General features: G+C 42.7%; 1 protein-coding gene across 2 annotated transcripts in view; it reads left to right on the forward strand.

Annotated features, from left to right (window-relative positions):
* Window positions 1-6,658: 6,658 nt before the first annotated feature.
* Nplp1 (Neuropeptide-like precursor 1) overlaps window positions 6,659-19,603 on the forward strand; it is a 124,688-nt gene continuing 111,743 nt past the window's right edge. For both annotated transcript variants that reach the window (XM_065234652.1, XM_065234653.1), the window contains exon 1: window positions 6,659-7,638. In XM_065234652.1, the coding sequence (XP_065090724.1) occupies window positions 7,561-7,638 (78 nt within the window). In that variant the 5' untranslated portion in view covers window positions 6,659-7,560. The remainder of the gene's footprint in view (window positions 7,639-19,603) is intronic.

The following is a 19,603-nucleotide window of genomic DNA, read 5'->3' on the forward strand; positions in this document are numbered from 1 at the left end:
GGATGTGAACTGTTCTCCTGGTATGGGTTGTGGCTCCAACGCTTCTTGGCCTTCGTTTTCTACTGCTTTAGCTGGCCGCAAGTGGTGGGTGTTCCTCCTGAGTACAGTTTCTCCGTTGGTTACAGCATACGATCTTCTACCGTCGATACAATGCATCACTGTTGCTGGTCTCCATGTTTTGGTATTTTGATTCTGAAGCAATACTGGTTCTCCTGGCTGGTATTGGCTTGACTCCACAGCTCCCCTATCGGCGTACTGCTTCTGTAGCTTTCTTTCTTCCGACAACGCTTAAATTTTGATTTCCAAAGTCTATAAAAGTTGGATTTATCAGAGTTGGTTGGAAATGCTAACATGAAGCTTTAGTGTGATGATTTATTAGCTAGAGAATGATCTTTAGAAGAGGGTAGGTGGATAGTTCCGTTAGAGTACGGCAGTATGAAAATTGAATAGAAGTTGAAAATGAGCGAAGGGCCATTAAAGCGACAGTTTTCAAGATAGACGCACATTTTTGCCTAGCCCGTACGATGTACGCGGGGACTTGAAGTATGTCTCCAAGTCCACAGGCAAAAATGTGCGTCCCTCTTGTTGCTCATAAACTGACTGCGGCTGTGGAATAGTTCTAGCGACGTTTTCATCACTACAGTGACCTATTTTTTCATCACTGTGTACCAGGAAAGTGATTCGCGGCTTCTTCAGGCTACGTCGGAGATGTGCACTTGATTGCTGGGCTCTGATCGGGACTGGTCAATACCTTCTACCCGGGACGTGAGTCTGGGCGATTCTCTCTGGCGGTGGCAAGCTTTCCCCGTACAGATTACTCGCGGATTGTGGCAACCACGTTGTAGCGGAGTGGTGCTCGCGAGGCCGAACTTCCTTCACCGATGACCACGCTCTCTGCAACTATTCTTAGCGGCACGCAGCCGCGAGGCGAAGAATAGTCCCAGGGGATCGCCCCCAGTCTCACCGATAGCACGCGGATAGCTTTTGGATGCTGTTGAAGCCGTAGCTAGGAGAAACTTCCAGCCCGCACAATCTCCACGAAACGCACTCGCCAAAACCCCAATGGTGCACGTGTTCACGTGTGGTGACTGTGGATGAATTCACATTAGTACCCCCAAACACGAAATAAACGACTTTCCAGCAATTACCTCACGTTTTTTTTTAACTGCAATGTCTGATTTCTTATCAGTTCTTTTATTTGGACTCACGTTTTCTTCCCTATTAAAATTTTATGATTAGTTTTATATACTGCAATCAAATTCACCACGCGCTTACTTTACAGGATTTTCAAGTTATTCACGACTCACGATTTTTTCTTAATTTATCAATTTACTTTAAATAAACTCTGGAAATACATAAAAACTATAAATTACTATTCAATTCCATTCACTGCACTTCTTGCTTTTAAATTGATTAACTATCACTCCGAATTTAGCTTCGATATTCACTTGTTAAAATGTAGACTTTACTGTTCGGCGGTCTGAACGGGAAAGATCGAGCGGGTGCTCTTTCTTGATCCAGAAGCCTCAATTTTCCTATCTTCCGTTTTTATTCCGGTTCTGATTTCTTGATTCTGAAATTATATATTCTAAATTTTCTTCGTGATTTGATCGGTAAGTTGACCTTTTGATCACTGACGTGTAAACCCCACCCACTTAACACCCATCATTACTGATTCGAGCACATTGGTTGTCTACCACGAAGGCGCAAATTTAAATCACAAATAGGGTTTTTTATGAAACGACGGTGAGCCCGTTTCAACGACAAATCCGATAGCTCCTTGAAATCGAAGAAACTCGAATAGCTAACCACAATGAGTATGTAAGTTAAAGCCGAAGCCATCTCGAACCCCAACCTTTGCAGCCACCCAACCAATGAAGACCAAATAAATCATCTACAGCAACAGCAACAACAACTAGCTAGATCGCTCGCCTTATTAGCAAGCGAACACGAACAGCAGCAGCATTAACCGACCCAGAGCACCAAAATTGAATCCACACCAACGGCAGTAGCACTGACTGACCCAGCGCACCATCATCATCATCATCCACCTCCCGGCAACATTGTACTCGCACCACCCATCGACGCGATTGCACCGAGACTGTCGATGGCACCTAGAATGCCGACTCAGCAGCATACGCGACAACGACCCTTCAACGACGACGACGATAGCAACAAGAATGTTAGGATAAGTTAAACATATCAAGAAATAAAATCAATTCTGTTTCGATCTTGAACGAGTCAAGTCGTTATTTCAAAGTTTCCGAAGTTCTTAACTTGTATTCTTTGCCTTTGAAGTGAAATAAGTTCGATGCTACTCTCTCAAATGGCAAACCAGGAATTTCTTTTGATACGATGGTTTGTTTGACGTTGTCTCGTTGATGCTTTTGGCAGACTCTGCAGGCATCGACTATTTCCTGGATGTCGGAAGTCATGTTTATCCAAAATAAGGACTGCTTCGCACGCTTCACACAATTGTGTAGTCCGGGATGTCCGCTATGGATAGTTGTTAGCATTTTTTTTCGCAGTGATCGTGGAACCATTACTTGATTAGCCTTGAACACTATTCCCTCGTATACCGCAAGTTCATCGCGGAAACACCAGAATTTACGCAGGATAGGATTTACATCGTCTCGTTGATCTGGCCAACCAGTCATTATCACTTGTTTCAGTAGTTGCATTTCATGATCAATCGTGACGTGATCTCGAAGCTCGGTAGCTGCTCGCTTAGACATCTGTAGTACGATATGAACCTCGAGTTCTTCCTCAAACTCATCTTTATGTTGATTCAAGACGTCCCGACTCAGTATACCTGGGATTGGTATGTCCTTGCCTCTTACGTAGACGACACGTGGATTATACTGCGCAACATCCAGCCTAATCCTCTTCAGCCTTGGTGGTGCGCGGTCTAAAGGCTTCCGAAAAATTGACTCCAGTGGTTTATGGTCACTCTCGATGGTCAATTCTTTGCCGTATATGTACTGGTGAAATTTTTGACATGCCAAACGAATTGCTGCAGCCTCTTTCTCTATTTGCGGATAATTAAGTTCTGCTGGATTTAACGACTTCGAAGCGTAGGCGAATGGCTGACCACCTTGCAATAGCACTGCCCCCATCGCTTTGGAACTGGCATCCACCGACAACGTAACAGGTGCATTGACGTCGTAGAAGGCTAGTATGGGCGGAGAAATCATCATGTTTTTTATTTTCAGAAAGGCATCTTGTTGTTCTACGTTCCAATCCCATGCAACGTTCTTTGCTAAGAGCGTTCGAAGTGGGCTTGTAATTTCTGATAGGTTTTTAATGAACTTACCGAGGTACGTAATCATGCCTAGAGCTCTCTGCAGCTGCTGCCTATTAGTAGGTACTTGGAGATTCCGTATTGCATCAAGTTTATCATCATCTGCTTTTAATCCGTCGGCCGACAGGATGTGTCCCAGGAACTTTACTGATGGCTGGTCAAACAAGCACTTCTCACGGTTCAACTTTAGTCCTGCAGTCTGGATTTGTTTCAATACGATGTTTGTAATTTCCTGCAACTCCCTTGAGCTCCTGGCGTGAATCAATATATCATCCATAGAGCATTCAACGCCATCGATACCTCCAATTACCTCTAGCATAATGCTTTGGAATACCTCGGGAGCCGATGCCAGGCCAAATGGTAGTCGCTTACAACAATAACGGCCCCACGGCGTTCCAAACGTGAGGTATTTTGATGTGCGGTCAGTTACTTTTATCTGCCAGAAACCTTTTTTACAATCCAAAATTGTGAACCGACTAGAATTCTTAAGGCGTGCAGCGATTTCCTCAATCGTTGTAAGTGGGTGATGTCTTCTTAAGAGATTCTGATTAACCTGCGATGGATCTATGCAGATCCGCAATTTTCCTTTCTTTCGAACAATAACCATGGCATTAACAACGGGGGTTGGTTCACGTATCTTTGCAATCACTCCTAATCTTTCCATACTAGAAAGTTCTTTTTTAACATCCTCTCTGATGCTGTGGGGTACGTTTCTCGATGGGCGGATCTCCCATGCTGGATTACCAACGAGATCAATATCATAAACGTAATTTCGCAAACATCCCAGGCCTTCGTACAGATCACTTTTGTTTATTTCAACAGTGTTAATCCTGGCTATCAGTTGAAGGACAATGCAAGTTTTGCGGCCTAGCACTGGGGTGACGTCTTCCTTCACAACTTTAAAAGTAATTGGACTGGACCTACCTTTTATGAGGCATTGTGTAGAAATTTCACCTACGACCGGAATTTTCTGGCCGTTGTATGTCACCAGATTTTTCGTCACTGATGGTTCGATTGCTACGGAAATATCCTGGAGAATCCTCATGGGCAGCACGTTGCACTGGGCGCCGGTATCCAGCTTGACTGATACTCTTCTTCCTTGAACTTCGATGGTCTCAAACCAGTCGTCCTCTCTGTTGTTCTTCACAGTATGCACGTAAAACTCTTCTTCTGCTTCGGATTCGTCACATTCACTCACTTGACGTGTGATCTCACTCACCTTTTTCTCAGATTTTCTCTTCGATTTACACATAACGGCAAAGTGTCCCTTTAGTCCACAAGCATTGCACATTTTTTCAAACGCAGGGCAAGCACCTCTTCTTTACCTTTTCTTCTTTATTCAATTCTCTTGTTTGCATCGATGTTAGTTCAAAGTTACGACACAGTTCAATAGTTTTCTGAAGCGTGAGCTCGTCATCAAGTAATTGAGGAACTAGCTTCGAAAACCGCGTTCCAATGATTAACTTGTCTTTAATTAGCGAGTCGTGTAAAACGCTAAATGCACATTTTTTAGCCTGCTCCCGGACGCGAGTTACAAACACATCGAAAGGTTCTTCCTCCTTCTGCACTATTTTGTTGAAATGATACCGCTCGTATGTGATACATGACTTCGGAGTAAAGTATTCGTTGAATTTTTGAACTATCACGGTAATATCATCTTCCTGCTCGGGGCGTAGCCCAAAAGTATCGAAAATACGTATACAATCCACACCGATTGCACTTAACAGCGTTGCTGCCTGCACTGCGCTTGGTTTCACATCTAATTGTGTCGCGATTGAAAACCACCTGAACTGACGGTACCAACTTCGCCACTGTTCTGCCATATTATCACTTAACACTAGTGGTTTTTTCACGATTTTCACGTTCGTGAGGAAACAATTCACTGTTTCTTATCTTTATTGTTGTTTCTCAACATTTTACGGCCAATTGCACCCGAAACTCCGCGGTTTAACAAAATTTAATTCTGACACCATGTGATTCGTGTTGAGACTGGAGTTAGCTTTATTCAAGAAGGGTCTATTACAAAGGTGAGCACATGAGGTGATGGTATTCACAAAGTGTGAAACACGTTAAATGTAAACTACTCACAAGTTACTACATTACAGTTCCTTCAGATTGCGGATATTAATACCGCAACACTGCTGGCTGATGTGGTAGAATGTTTCGCAAAAACCACAGCGCAGCGGCTCGAGCTCGTTGATAACGAGCTGACATTCTCCGCATTGTTTTTGGTCCATTCTGCTTTGACGGAGCTGCACAGTGAAAAGATGGAGACGGGTCGGGATTCGATGATGCGAGGATGACGTGTTGATTACAGCAAACGACAGCACGAAATTTATCGATATTCCACACGTTTCGGAGAGATTGTCGAAGATAGTATTGTTTACGCACAATTTTGAACACTTAAAACCAGATTTACACACACAAAAACGTCAGCAAACATAGTGATATATATTACAATTTTTGAAAATTAAAACTATTAAAAAAAATAACATCTTGTTGGACAAAATTCGCTTTATTGGTTTTGTTATAATGGCATCCGGAGCAATGGCGTTCAGGGTAACGACTTTCCGGGTAATGGAATATCGAAAATTCGGGGTGGGCAAACCCATTACAGTAATTACCCGATTTTGTCAACCCCCCCGAGCATCAGACTTTTATCTTTCAATTTTAACATAACCCTGATTTCAAATCTTTCCCTGATTTCATCTTTAAGATGGATATTTAAGGTACTATATTTTGGTGCCTTAAGACCACTGAAAACGTGCATGGGTTTCACCTTTTTGGCAAACTGTGCATCGGTTGGAAGCTTTTATCTTGTTCAAAATCAAACATTTAACATTCCTAGCTCATTATTTTGATTTGAGTTTCAAAGTAGTTAAATAACTCGTTAAATTATGCCGCAACCAAGACCAATTTACGGCTCCAGCTGCATTTCATCAGAAAGAATCGAATATCGACTCGCAGCACGTGCTTTCCGGAATTAATCGGAAATCGCTCTGAGCAAAAGCTTTCATTCGAAAAGCTCCACTACAATCCGTAACGCTTTCACGCACACCACGTAAAAATTGGCCTCCCTGCCAGTCAGTAGTCAGTCCGTCCCCCCGCAATCCTGGGAGCTAAGCGGAAATCATTCCCGTGAATGAAAGGGACCTGTTCGCTCGCTTCGTTCGGCTGGCTGGTCGGCTGTCGTGTGTCGTTTGTGTATCTCCGGTGGTCGCATGCGCACCAAGGCGCCACACTTTCATTCATACCCACCGAGAATTACGGGCAGCACAAGCTCCCAACCAACGAACATGCGATAACGCTATAAAAAGGATTGTACAAGTTCGCCACTCTTCAGGCGATTCCTGTCGCAGGACTGAGCAACAAGCGGTAGCTAGAGTTGAGTTAGTAGAAGCAGTATCAGCAGCAGCAGCAGTAGATTCTTTGGGCGTGCTGTGTGGTGTTGTGCCAAATTACCATTCTTCAAGAGATCCGGTTTTTCCACTTCCCGTGCCGACCATTTTTTTTCTTCAATCGCTCAGGTTGGCTGACTTTTTACTAAAGGCGTTCAGTGTTCGTGTGAAAGTGGTGTTTGGCCAGTGATTGCGAAACGTGACTGAGGATTAATTGTGCTAGTGGCGATCTGGATTGACGGGAATGTCCAACGAGTTGGTCGTACAAGAAGGAATTTGATTGAATTTTCCTCCCATTTCCAGCAGTGGTGGTAGTGTTCGTGCGTGTGTTTGAAATTGTAATAGAGCGAGAGGACGAGGAAATCGGCGGTGAACGGAAGCAAAGCGAAGATCCTACAAAGTTTCGTCCCTGACGAAGACGGTAGTGCTGCGGCGGGCGCAAAGGGAAAAGTGAAAAAGAAAATCTCACAAGGAATAGTCTGAAAATAAGTGTAGGAATATTGCAACCCCTTCGCCACCGGTGCAGGTGATAGGAAGATAGGATCGGAGAAGTAGTGGGGTAAGACAAACAAAAGTGAGAAAATAGAAACCCTCGGCAGTTGAGTCCTGAGTATTGGATGCACTTTTCCGATTGAGGAGGAAATCTCGGTTGGACATAGTTGAATCGCGCCGCAGAGAGCGAGCAACAAGGGGCCAAGGCAGCCGAACTAGTTTGTGTGGGTGTGCGTGTTTGGGCTTTGCTTTCAAGGATAAAAGTGCCAAGACGGGAAGAGAAGCAAGTTTCTTGGGAATCGTAAGGCACAGACGAGAATAGCTGTTCACTCCTCAACGCTCGTCAGCCTCCCACCCGCAGCCGACAACATGGGAAACTTTGGGATTCTTTTGCCGCCAAAATTATTTCTCCGGATTTCGATGCTGCTCTTTTTGGCTGTTCATAACGTAAGTATAACTTCTGAATTTTGGGGATGACTGAATGGTCGCGTCACTTTTCAAATAGACCAATGTAACATATCTGCCATTTGGAGAAAATCGAAGTTGAAGTTCGACAGATTACTGTAGGAAGTGAATAATAACTTTGGAAATTTAGTAGAAACGGTGAAATCACAATTTTATTTTGAATTTCATGCTACAATATAGAAAAAAAAGTAAGAGGTTGTATCCAAGACACGACCGTAGATTTGACGTAGGATTACGTGCTTGTATCAATATTTGGCGACTATGTTAGGGAAACCACTATTTGCGGGCAATCGGTGATAATTTTGATCAACATTGCAACAGTTGGACATTTGCGTAATTTTCAAAAGTGACCAATTAAAAATTGATAAAGTATTCATTTTAGTAGCTTTGTAGAAAAATTACCAATCGATTGGTTTGTTTAGAATCCATCCGCTATTGACAGAGTTATAAGTGGTCAAAACCTGACCGCTTTTCGTAACGCGGTCGATTTTGGTTTTTTTAAATTGCACCCCCAATATGTTGCCGAAAGACGTAATCCTACGTCAAAACCACATAGGAAGTTTTGACTAGTCAAATTGTACATTGGACGTTTTGTTCTACATGATACAAGATTCCCTTTCACAGATTTCAGAATGGAGTACCTAATCTTTCCATGTCCCGAGGTTAGAAAATTAGCCCCAATAGCATGATTGGCAGTCCAAATGTTCGAAGTAACAACCACTCACCCATCATTTCACACTATACATTGGACAATTTTTGACCTATCTTAAATAAATGAATGTTAATTTGGATGGGTGTTTATGTATCACATACAATAACACAAGAGCAATAGTTTGTATCGAGTAACTCGATTTTTTTTACATTTGTTACATTGGTCTATTTGAAAAGTGACGCGGGAATTGCTGTGGTTCAGCAGAATTTTTAATTTTGCGAGGGATCAAAAATAAAATTGCAATGCGTCCTTATTCCGATCAATACTGAATTCGATTGCTACTATGCATAACTAACGTTTTTCGGATGTTTACCCAATTCATTTATAAATATGTGGAGAATTTAGTGGTTAAATAAATATCCCAATCTGCTCTGGTTCTACATATAACTCCGCGGTGCGCCCGCAGGCAAGCCTGTCGAATGGAAGTGAAACAAAGTGTACCAAATTTTGCACATCCTATGCCCGGGTATTCAACTTCATAGCAAGAGAGAGAGGGAGAGAGTGCTGGTTTGCGGTATGCATATATGCTACGCAAACATTGGTCAGGATATTAGCGGCTATGGAAATTGAATTTATGAATACTGCTGTACTCTAACTGCAATGCTCAACGGAGCTGGTGGAAATAAATTTGACCACACGTTTTTGCGTTTTGCCAGAAAGCTAATAATGCTATTGGCGAAGCAGTGGAAGTGGATTTAAGTGTTTGTAAACTCTCGAAGCCAAAAAGTTGCGTTTATTCTATACTAAAGTGATCACCAAATTGCTGTTTTTAATACAATGTGCAGCATCTCGAGACTTCCATGGAATCTAAAATTTTATCATTCGCAAAAAATCCACAATCGGCTTACATTATCCCATATGAATCAACTTTAAAATTGTCGCGCAAATGCAAATCGCAATTAAACTCGATCAAATTTGGCATAGTTTTTAGGGTTCATTAAACCAATTGATCTACAAACTTTATCACGGTGTCTACTTACTGAAAAATTCAGGTAAACCGAGAATCTTAAGGGAATTTTATTTGTCCTATTCAAGCATCTTTTTTAAAGATTAACACTAGATTGACTCTCAAGCAATTTCACACTCACGACGCCAAAAAATCATTCCAGCCTTAAAGTAAAAAAACCGTCAATGGATAGCATGCTTATTACGGTATCGCAAATAAAAAAGTTTTGACGTCGGACTACGTCTGTGATTTCTATATGGGGGTACACTTTGTGAAAACTGAAAATGAAAAATGTAACAGGGTGGCCAGTGAGCCGGGAAAACCGGGAATACCGGAAAATATCCGGAAATTTGAAAAGTAACCTGGAAAACCGGGAAAACCCGGGAATTTGACGAGAGAACCGGGAAAAATAAATCTACCATACCATGGAAATAAATTTGTGTGCCAAAATTTCAGAATAAACCATTAAAACAGAGTGATTCTTTACCAAATGAATGTCTAGCTCTACTAGCTGTTTAATTTTCTACAGTTTCTCGCCTTAATGTTTTTAGAATTTAATCACTCAGCAAAACTTCAAATTAATTTTTGTCGTATCAATTTCAATTTAAATATTTGTAAAAACTGAATCTGAACTATTCTCTTCCGAGGTTTTAGTTTTTCGTTTTCAATTCGAAATTAAAATAACCATGCAATTTTATTCAAAATTCTCATGCTATGAATTCCAGAATTATATTGGAATTCTTTTCTAAAATATCATATTTTTTTCTGAAATTAACCAGAAAACACTCCGTTTAATAATTATCGTTGAGTTCTTTTTTGAATTTTCTTGAAACCTCTTCTAAGAATTTGGTTGGAGTTCTTCTTAGAATTCCCTTGAACCTATTCGGAGGCTTTGATTGCTTTGAAATTCTTTTCAAATTTTTCTTTTAACTCTATTCAGAACAGCAGAAATTTTTCGAAATTTTGTTTAGAACCCCTTGGAGTATTTTAAGAATTTCTTTTTTATCATCAGCATTTTTTTTGCAATCAATTTTGTTGGAGCTCTGTGATACATCTTTAGCACTAGGGTTGAAATTATCACCAGAACACTCTTAGCTTGTTGAATTATTATCATAATTTTATTGAAATTCTTCTTAAAATTCATCTGCTATTTTACTCGCGATCCCCATAAAAATCTTTTCTCAGAATTACGTAGGAATTTTCCTTAAAGTGTTCTTTTCACAACTCCTTCTGAAATCTTCCAAAATTATCTAAGAATTAAATTTAGAACTTTTTAAAGCATCCTTCTCCACAGAAATCTCCTCAAATTCATCTAACAATTTCTAAGCCCTTCTAGGCAGCATAATTCTGGAATTCTGCTCAGAACTTCCTAGTCTCAGAGCCTTCACAATTATGACTCAAGTATGACTTTTTTTTTTTAAATCTGTGAACCTGAAAATTTTTCAAAATTGTTAATTATTTTTTCTCCAAGTAGGTATTGCATCCCGAAAATTTTGAAGAAAAGTTCTAGTTTCAGACTCTACACAAATGTCAAAGCCCCACAATCTTGGGAATCTTCGTAAATCACTTTTTGTATCCTTTCAGAAATATTCTTGAAGTATTGGTCTATTGGATGTGGGTATTAAATTTCATGAACCATGTTTAGTTTCACGTTGAGCGAGTTCCAACGTCAGTAGGTTTTACATATTATTTTTTTCGTATTTAACTTCGTACATTAGCAGCGCCGGTGGTGTAATGCTAAGCGTGATAATCTCTCAAATTTTTTAAATATGCGAACCTGGAAAAAAAACCGGGAATTTCAAAATGGAAATTCACTGGCCAACCTGAATGTAACACAGTTATGAAAGATTTTGAACATTAATTACTCAGCTGCCCTTGGACCAATTTCAATAATGTTATCACCAATCGATCAGAAATATTTCCACGCATCAATAGCAATGCTTTCGTCTAATGATTTTCAACAAGAAACTATTGAAAAAGTGGTAATGTAAAGCATTGCCCAATGTACAAATAAAAAGTGATAATTTGTATCACTGTTTTCATGAAATAAACGTTCTTCCCAATCCCAGTCGTCCTAATCGAGTACCACTTGGTTACACATCATTCTGCTTTAACCTGAAAAGATATAAAAGAGCGCTGCTGTCTAGCCTCAACTCAACTGTTGGCCTATATACAATCATCTAAAAACATGACGGCCCCAGGTTTCGACAACATCCCGAATCTGAAACTCAAACATTTGAGTTCCAGATTCTACAACCATCTGGCACTGATTTTTAATCTGTGCCTCCGACTTGGCTACTTCTCTTCGTGCTTGAAGTCAGCTACAGTCATACCCATCCGGAAACCTGGGAAGGATCCGTCCTCTATTTCAAGTTATCGACCAACCAGCCTTCTCTCAGGGTTATCAAATCTGTTCAAAAGAGCAGTCTACCACCGGCTCCTAACATCTGCCGAAGAAAACAACTTGTTACTCGAGGAACAGGTTGGTTTTCGGAAAGGTCGTTCGACCGTCCACCAGCTGACTCGAGTAACAAACATTCTCAGACGGAACAAGTCTGTTTCGAAAACATCTGCCATGGCGTTGTTGGACGTTGAAAAAGCGTTCGACAATGTCTGGCATGATGGCCTGGTGTTCAAATTGCAGCCCTACGGTCTTCCAATCTTCCTAGTGAAGATAATTAACAACTATCTATCGAACAGGACGTTCCGAGTCTCTCTGAATGGCATCACATTGGATGCTTTCAACATCGGTGTTGGGGTTTCTGTTCAACCTGTTCATCTCCGACATGCCAGCTCTCCCTGATGGTGCATCGTTGTCTCTGTTCGCAGATGACACATCCATCGTCTTCAAGGGTAGGGTCATCGCAGCTCTGACTGCCAAACTTCAGAGAGGCCTGGACGTCCTGTATGACTATTTCAACAGCTGGAAGATTCGTATCAACGCGGCAAAGACCCAGGTCATCATCTTTCTTCACTCTAAATCTCTCAGAATTGTTCCGTCGGTGAATAATAAGATCTGCCTGAACGGCTTACGTACCTTACCAATTAGGCTAAGGCCTTGTTGTTCTCTACTGTCCGAAGAAGTCGTCTCCACTCTACTCGATCCATGGCCACACTTCGCCAGCCTCGTAGTCTGCGAAGCGTCCGCAGGTCGCCTTCTACTTGGTCGATCCACCTTGCCTACCCCACCTGCGCGCCTCTTCTTCTTGTTCCTGTTGGGTCGTTTTCTAGAACCATTTTCACTGGATCGTCATGTGGCATTTTTACGACGTGCCCAGCCCACCGTAGTCGCCCAATTTTTGCAATGTGGACGATGGATGGTTCTCCCAACAGCGGGTGCAATTCGTGGTTCATTCGCCTCCTCCACGTTCCGTCATCCATCTGCACTCCACCGTAGATGGTACGCAACACCTTCCGTTCGAAAACACCAAGGGCGCGTTGGTCCTCCACGAGCATAGTCCAGGTCTCGTGGTCGTAGAGGACCACCGGTCTAATCAGCGTCTTGTAGACAGTCAACTTCGTGCGGCAGCGAATTTTATTCGACCGGAGCGTCCTCCGGAGTCCAAAGTAGGCACGATTCCCTGCCATAATGCGTCTTTGAATTTCTCTGCTGGTATCATTTTCGGCGGTCACCAGTGAGCCCAAATACACGAACTCATCGACCACCTCGATTTCGTCACCGTCAATCTGAACTCGGGGTGGGAGGCTAACATTGTCTTCCCTAGAACCTCTTCCTTTCATGTATTTTGTCTTTGATGCGTTGATGGCAAGTCCAATCCACCTAGCTTCAGCCTTCAGTCTGATGTACGTTTCCGCCATCGTCTCAAAGTTCAAAGCCAAAAAGCTGGATGGACTTCCTGAAGATCGTGCCACTCGTGACTATCCCAGCTCTTCTGATCACACCTTCTAACGCGATGTTGAATAGTAGACACGAAAGTCCATCACCTTGCCGTAACCCCCTTCGAGATTCAAAGGGACTCGAGAGTGTCCCCGATACTCGAACAACGAACATCACTCGATCCCTCGTCGCCTTGACCAATCGCGTCAGTTTATCCGGAAATCCGTACTCGTGCATAATCTGCCATAGCTGATCTCGATCGATTGTGTCGTATGCGGATTTGAAATCGATGAACAAATGATGTGTGGGCACGTTGTATTCGCGGCATTTCTGCAGAACCTGCCGAATCGCGAAAATTTGGTCCGTGGTAGCGCGGGCACCCATTAATCCCCCACGAACTCTCTTGCAAATGGTGACAGGCGGCGGCATAGAATTTGGGAGAGTACTTTGTAGGCGGCGCTCAGCAGTGTGATCGCGCGGTAGTTGCAGCAATCCAACTTGTCGCCCTTTTTGTAGATTGGGCATACGACACCTTCCATCCACTCCTCCGGTAATATCTCCTCCTCCAAATCTTGGCAATTACCCAGTGCAGCGCTCTAGCCAGTGCTTCACCACCGTATTTTAATAGCTCACTTGGTAGTTGATCTACACCAGTTGCTTTGTTGTTCTTCAGCCGACCGATCTCCTCCTCAACTTCTTGAAGATCATGGACCGGTAGTCTGTCGTCTTCTGCGCGTGCTCCAAGTTCTGTTGCCGTGCCACCTTCGTTTTCTGCTGCTTCACCTTTGAGGTGCTCGTCATAGTACTGCTTCCACCTCTCAATCACCTCACACTCGTTCGTGAGAAGGTTACCGTCCAAGTCCTTGCACATATCGGCTTGCGGCACGTAGCCTTTGCGCGAACTATTTAGCTTCTCGTAGAACTTCCGTGTGTCGTTTACGCGGTACAGATTTTCCATTGCCTTGCTATCTCGGTCTTCCTTCGGAAAACCGAGTTTTGTCTGTATCGCTCCACATTCAATCTCGTGCGGTGTTGCAGCATTCTCGCCCGTGCTACATTCTTCTCCTCTACTAACAGTTTACATTCGCCGTCAAACTGGTCATTTCTTCGGTCCGGAATTGCAGTACCTAGTGCCGCTGCAGCAGTACTACCTATGGCGGAACGGATGTTCTTCCGTGGGTAGTGCAACTTCCAGCTGCTGCGCGTAGTCTTGGGCATCTCCGGCGTCCCGTAGTTGCTCAATGTTGGGTCGCGGCGTTCGACTTTGACGGGTGTTATGAGCCGTCGAGAGTTTTGAGCGCATGGACCGAATCTATGTTCGCACTGCGGTACGTGCGGACGTTGATAATGTCGGAGAAGAATTTTCGGTAGATTAGAACGTGATCGATTTGGTTTTCTGTGTGTTGGTTAGGTGATCTCCAGGTGGCTTTGTGGATATCCTTGCGGGGGAAAAAGGTACTTCGAACTACCATACCCCGAGAGGCTACAAAATTCACGCATCGTTGGCCGTTGTCCTTCGATACAGCATGCAGGCTGTTTGGCCCGATTGCCGGTCTATACATTGCCTCCCACTAAAAAGGGACCTTGAGCGTTCATGTCGCCGATGACGATTTTGACATCCCGTTGCGAACAGGCGTCGTACACCTGCTCCAGCTGCGCATATAACGCTTCTTTCTCGTCGTTGGGTCTCCCTTCGAGTGGGCAGTGCACGTTGTTGATGCTGTAGTTGAAGAAACGGTCCTTAATCCTCAACTTGCGCATCTTACTCAGCACTACAAAGCCGGTTCCCAGCTCGTTGGTGGTGCCACAGCTCTGGTAGAAAGTAGCCGCTTGATGCCCGCTTTTCCACACCTTTTGTCCTGTGCTACGACTTCGAAGTTGCGTAGTTGTAATTCGTCATAGATTAACCTATCGCAGCCCGGTATGCATAGCTATTGCAAGCATGTTCTGAGTTTCCAATCGTAGTCCTTATTTCGTCGCGTTGGTCAGTGCCGATGGAACCGATCCGTATTTCTTTCTTCGGTATTTGCAACTTTAGATTTTTTCCAGGGTGGCTTGTTGGGCTTGCCCCATGCCCCATCCTCCTGTCTCGCCGGGGGACCATCGTGCACAGCTCTGTTTAGAGTCCCACGCTAGCACTAATAGTAGCAGTAATCAGCCGCTCCTAACATAGAGAACAGACGCCGTTTTGAGCCTCACCTCCATGGTGAACAGAGTGAACATGGTACGAGTTAATGATAGTGAGATGGAGAACCTCTCGGATTCAGTTTTCCCTATCTACTATCAAAATGTTAGGGGTTTACGTACGAAGATCCAAGAACTTCGTTTGAGACTGACGAGCAGTGATTACGATGCAGTGGTCTTAACAGAAACCTGGCTTCGACTGGACATATCCGACTGTGAAATTTCGACGGACTACCAAATATTCCGCTGTGATCGCAATGAATCTTCCAGTTCCGGTTCCACTGCTTAATGTCGACATCCATCACAGGCCATTCATTCTGAACCTCGATGCGCACTTAAATCTACCTGATTGTCATGATGCCCCAGCAGTATTTGATCTTAAAATCTGTGACCTAACCGCCCTAGATCACATACTTACAGCAGTTAATTGGTCCCTGGTTCTGAATGGTGATTCAGTTGACGTCATTACAAACCAGTTCTATGAAAAACTGCACGAGTGTGTTCCTCTTCGTAGACCTTTCTCCGGCTACTCTGCGTGGAAACCCTGGTGGAATACAGAAACCTCCGCAACAAACTCCGCAAGGCCCGCAAACGGTTTTTCATCTCTAAATCCGAGGACAACCGAAATACTCTTCGTTCAATTGAAACTCAATACAACGAGCTACTCGTCGCTAGCTACGAAGAACATGATCAACGAACACAGTCAAACCTGAAAAAAACCATCGAATTTCTGGAAATTCGTGAAGTCGCAAAGGATGTGCTTACAGCGTCAACGACATGAACATGACTTAAATTTCCCCTTACTACGCTTCACGCCAGATGATGTCCATACAGTTTTGACCAATCTTAATGCATAAAAAAGACCCGGATTTGACGGAATTCCTCCGAATTTCCTGAAATACTGCGCTCTCTCGCTGGCTTTACCGATTTGCTGTATATTCAACCGTTCGCTGTCCGAGAGGACGTTCCCCAGCTTATGGAAAACTGCTGCTATCGTACCAATACACAAATCCGGTAGCCGTAACCACGTTGACAATTATCGTGGTATTTCGCTTCTATGCTGCATTAGCAAGGCTTTCGCAACCCTAGTGCACGGAGCACTTTACAGTGTTGTTCAGCCTTTAATATCGGAATATCAACATGGGTTTGTTCAACATCGTTCTACATCCACGAATCTGATGTCATGATGATGAGAACATCATCTATCAATGAAACAGTCATCGGTCTTCATTGAAAAGCAATGCAACTATGTTCTGTCAATCTAAGTGAAACTTTTATTGGCTCTGTTGTTTTGTGAATTTAAGCTATAACGGCCTCTCATTATACGATTATAAAAAATACGCCAAATTTAAGCCGACACATTTTTGACCATTCCACCCTTTACAGTTCCACTTGCATAGTACAATTCTCATCACATTTTACACAACACAACCCCAAGCACTAGCCGTACAAAGTTGCACCAAATTCAAGACAGAACCTTGCCCCACTGTAGCTTGAAATATTGGTTTTGTGGTTTCAAGTGAAAAGTTTTCCCCTTTTCAACTTGCTACTACAGTCCCAAAGACCATCCCACGTTTCAGCGCAGATCGAGAGCGAGACAGAGCCAAAGGACACCGTTCCGCTTTGAGAAACCGCTCTCCGAAATGAACAGAAAATTTCAATTTCCATTTAATATTCATCACTCCCCGTCGGGAAGATAGGGAGGGGGAGTTGGTGGTCGTCCGTTGTGATGCTCCTGATGGAAAGATGCAAATCAAACTGCTATTCAACCAGCAAATTGAATTCGTAAACGTAAAACTTTATCCCGCTGCTACTGTGTTCGTTGTTGAGGGTGGATGACGTGTGGCTGTGCGTGGGTTTTCAGAGTGAGTATTATCCTGTCTTAATCCCCGGTGGCTGTCGGCACACATGGGAACACTCCGAAAAAGAGTGGTCGGAAGCTGGAAAGGCTTGTCTTCGGTGATGGATGTGTGGTATGGTCAGAATTGTATTTTCCACTGACTTTGCATACAAATTGAAAAGCTGTTGTGCCAGGTCTTGTTGTTCCTGGGTTCGAATCGAACCTGCTCGGGTTTGTTAGCAGACGTTTGTTGATTGGAGTGATTTTCCTGTTGCATCTGAATCTGAGTGCTTGCGTGTTCATTTCGAATTAGAATTGAAATTTGCAGCTGTGATAAACGTTTTAGAAAACGAAGCTAAATTTTCCCGTGATAAATGAGTTTTCCGCATGCTTCTTATCAGTGTTGTTAACTTTCTATGGATTACGATCCGTAGATAGGTACATTTGTTTTCATGTTTAAATTTTTCATTTCTATACCGGAAATAGAACAAGTAACAAATTATGAAAGATTTTGAACATTAATAACTCAGCTGCTTCCGGACCATTTAAAATAATTTTATCACCAATCGATCAAAAATCTTCCGACGCATCTATAAAATTGGGTCCGCATGATGATTTTTAACGTGAAAGTATTAAAAAAGTGGTAATGTCAAGCATTGTCCAATGTACAAATAAAAAGTTATAATTTTATCTCTGTTTTCATGAAATAAACGTTCTTCCCAAACCCAGTCCTCATAATCGAGTACCACTTGGTTGCACATCATTCTGTTTTAACTTGAGAAGATATAAAAGAGCGCTGCTGTATGGCATTAGCTCATTTTTGCTTCGGACGGCGTGGTGAGCAGCAATAGCAGCAGTAGGAAGGTCAGTTCGCAGCGTGCTCTCTTGCCGTGCGGATCTATTTGCTTTTTGCTGAAGGAAGTATTACTACTACCTAAAACTACAACAAATTTAAACAGCACTTTTCAGTGCTCAACCTGTAAAATTTCTACCTTGTTCAACTCTTATTCCTCTTCGATCCTTGTTTGGACCCTACCCGAGGTAATCCTTCTTGGATATCGATTTGGAAAATTCCTCTTCGATCCATCAGATTCTTATAGCAATCTGCTTGGAAGTTGATTTGGATAAAAATTTACTGCCGCCATGGCGCCTAAACGCAAATGAAAGGGGCAAACTCTTGATCCCCCTTCTGATGAAATTAATTTGAGTAATCAATTTGATTTGCTAACGGATGATGAGAAATTCTTGTAAACTTTCCCGGCTTAATGCCAAGAAGGAAAAGATTCCCCCTATTGTGATAACCACTTCCGATTTTCATGCTCTTCGCATGGAACTTTTGAACTTCGTGAAATTTAAGTTTGCACTACAAATTGGACGTCGGGGTGAATGCCGTGTATTGGCTGAAACCTTGGACGGATTTAAATGTCTTCTCAAGTATCTTACTGAGAAGCAGCACAAATTTTTTACTTACGACACCAAAACTGAACGTGTGTTCAAGGTTGTCATGAAAGGACTGCCCAGTGGTGAATCCCTGGATCAGATCAAAGATGAACTGGCAAAATTGCTTGGAATTGTGCCACTCCAAGTAATCAAAATGAAAATGAAATCCCGTCCTGGCGATTCGCGCAACGGGATTTCTAATGATTTTTATTTAGTACACTTCAAATCTAGTGAACTAAACAACCTTAAGGCATTGGAAAAAGCTAGCCTTATGCTCCATGTCCGAGTGAAGTGGGAACACTTCAGGAAGACTTTAGGAAATTTCCAAAACCTCACCCAGTGCCGTAAGTGCCAGGGATGGGGTCACGGAAATAAAAATTGCTACATGCCAGCTAAATGCATGAATTGTGGTGATTCCTCTCACGCAAAGGACGACTGTCCTGTGAAGGAAGATCCTAAGTAATTTAAATGTTCAAATTGTGGTGAAAATCACAAATCTAATTTTTGGGAATGTAAGACTCGCAAAGCGATCCTACAATCTCGTTCTAAGCGACAGGTAAGAAACGCTCCACGTTTCCGAACAGGTACGAATTTCTCTGCTTCTAACAACGGTCAGTGAGGAACAAATTCAACATTCGTACCCGTAGGTACAAATATCACCCCTGCTTCAAATTTTTCATCTATACCTACTACCCTCGCTGCTAACAATGTTCAGCGAGTTAATGGAGCTACCTATGCTGCTATTGCAGCGGGTAGAAATCAAAATACTAACCAACGTTCTAACGGAAATTTTGATAATTTTGACTTAGGAAGCATTACTGCCCCTAAAATGGAATTTTTACAGAAATCATTAATTGACATGATTTCTGCTTAAATCTAACTTCATGTTTGATGCTATTCAAACTGGAGTAAAATTTGCAAATAATATTGGCATGACTTTAAAATTCAGCAATGGATTTTAAAGCTTTAAATATTTTAAATTGGAAT

Source organism: Ochlerotatus camptorhynchus, unplaced genomic scaffold, assembly GCF_037179485.1.
Source record: "Ochlerotatus camptorhynchus isolate MF236.1 unplaced genomic scaffold, CSIRO-AGI_Acam_v1.1 ptg000434l, whole genome shotgun sequence".
Classification (NCBI taxonomy): domain Eukaryota; kingdom Metazoa; phylum Arthropoda; class Insecta; order Diptera; family Culicidae; genus Ochlerotatus; species Ochlerotatus camptorhynchus.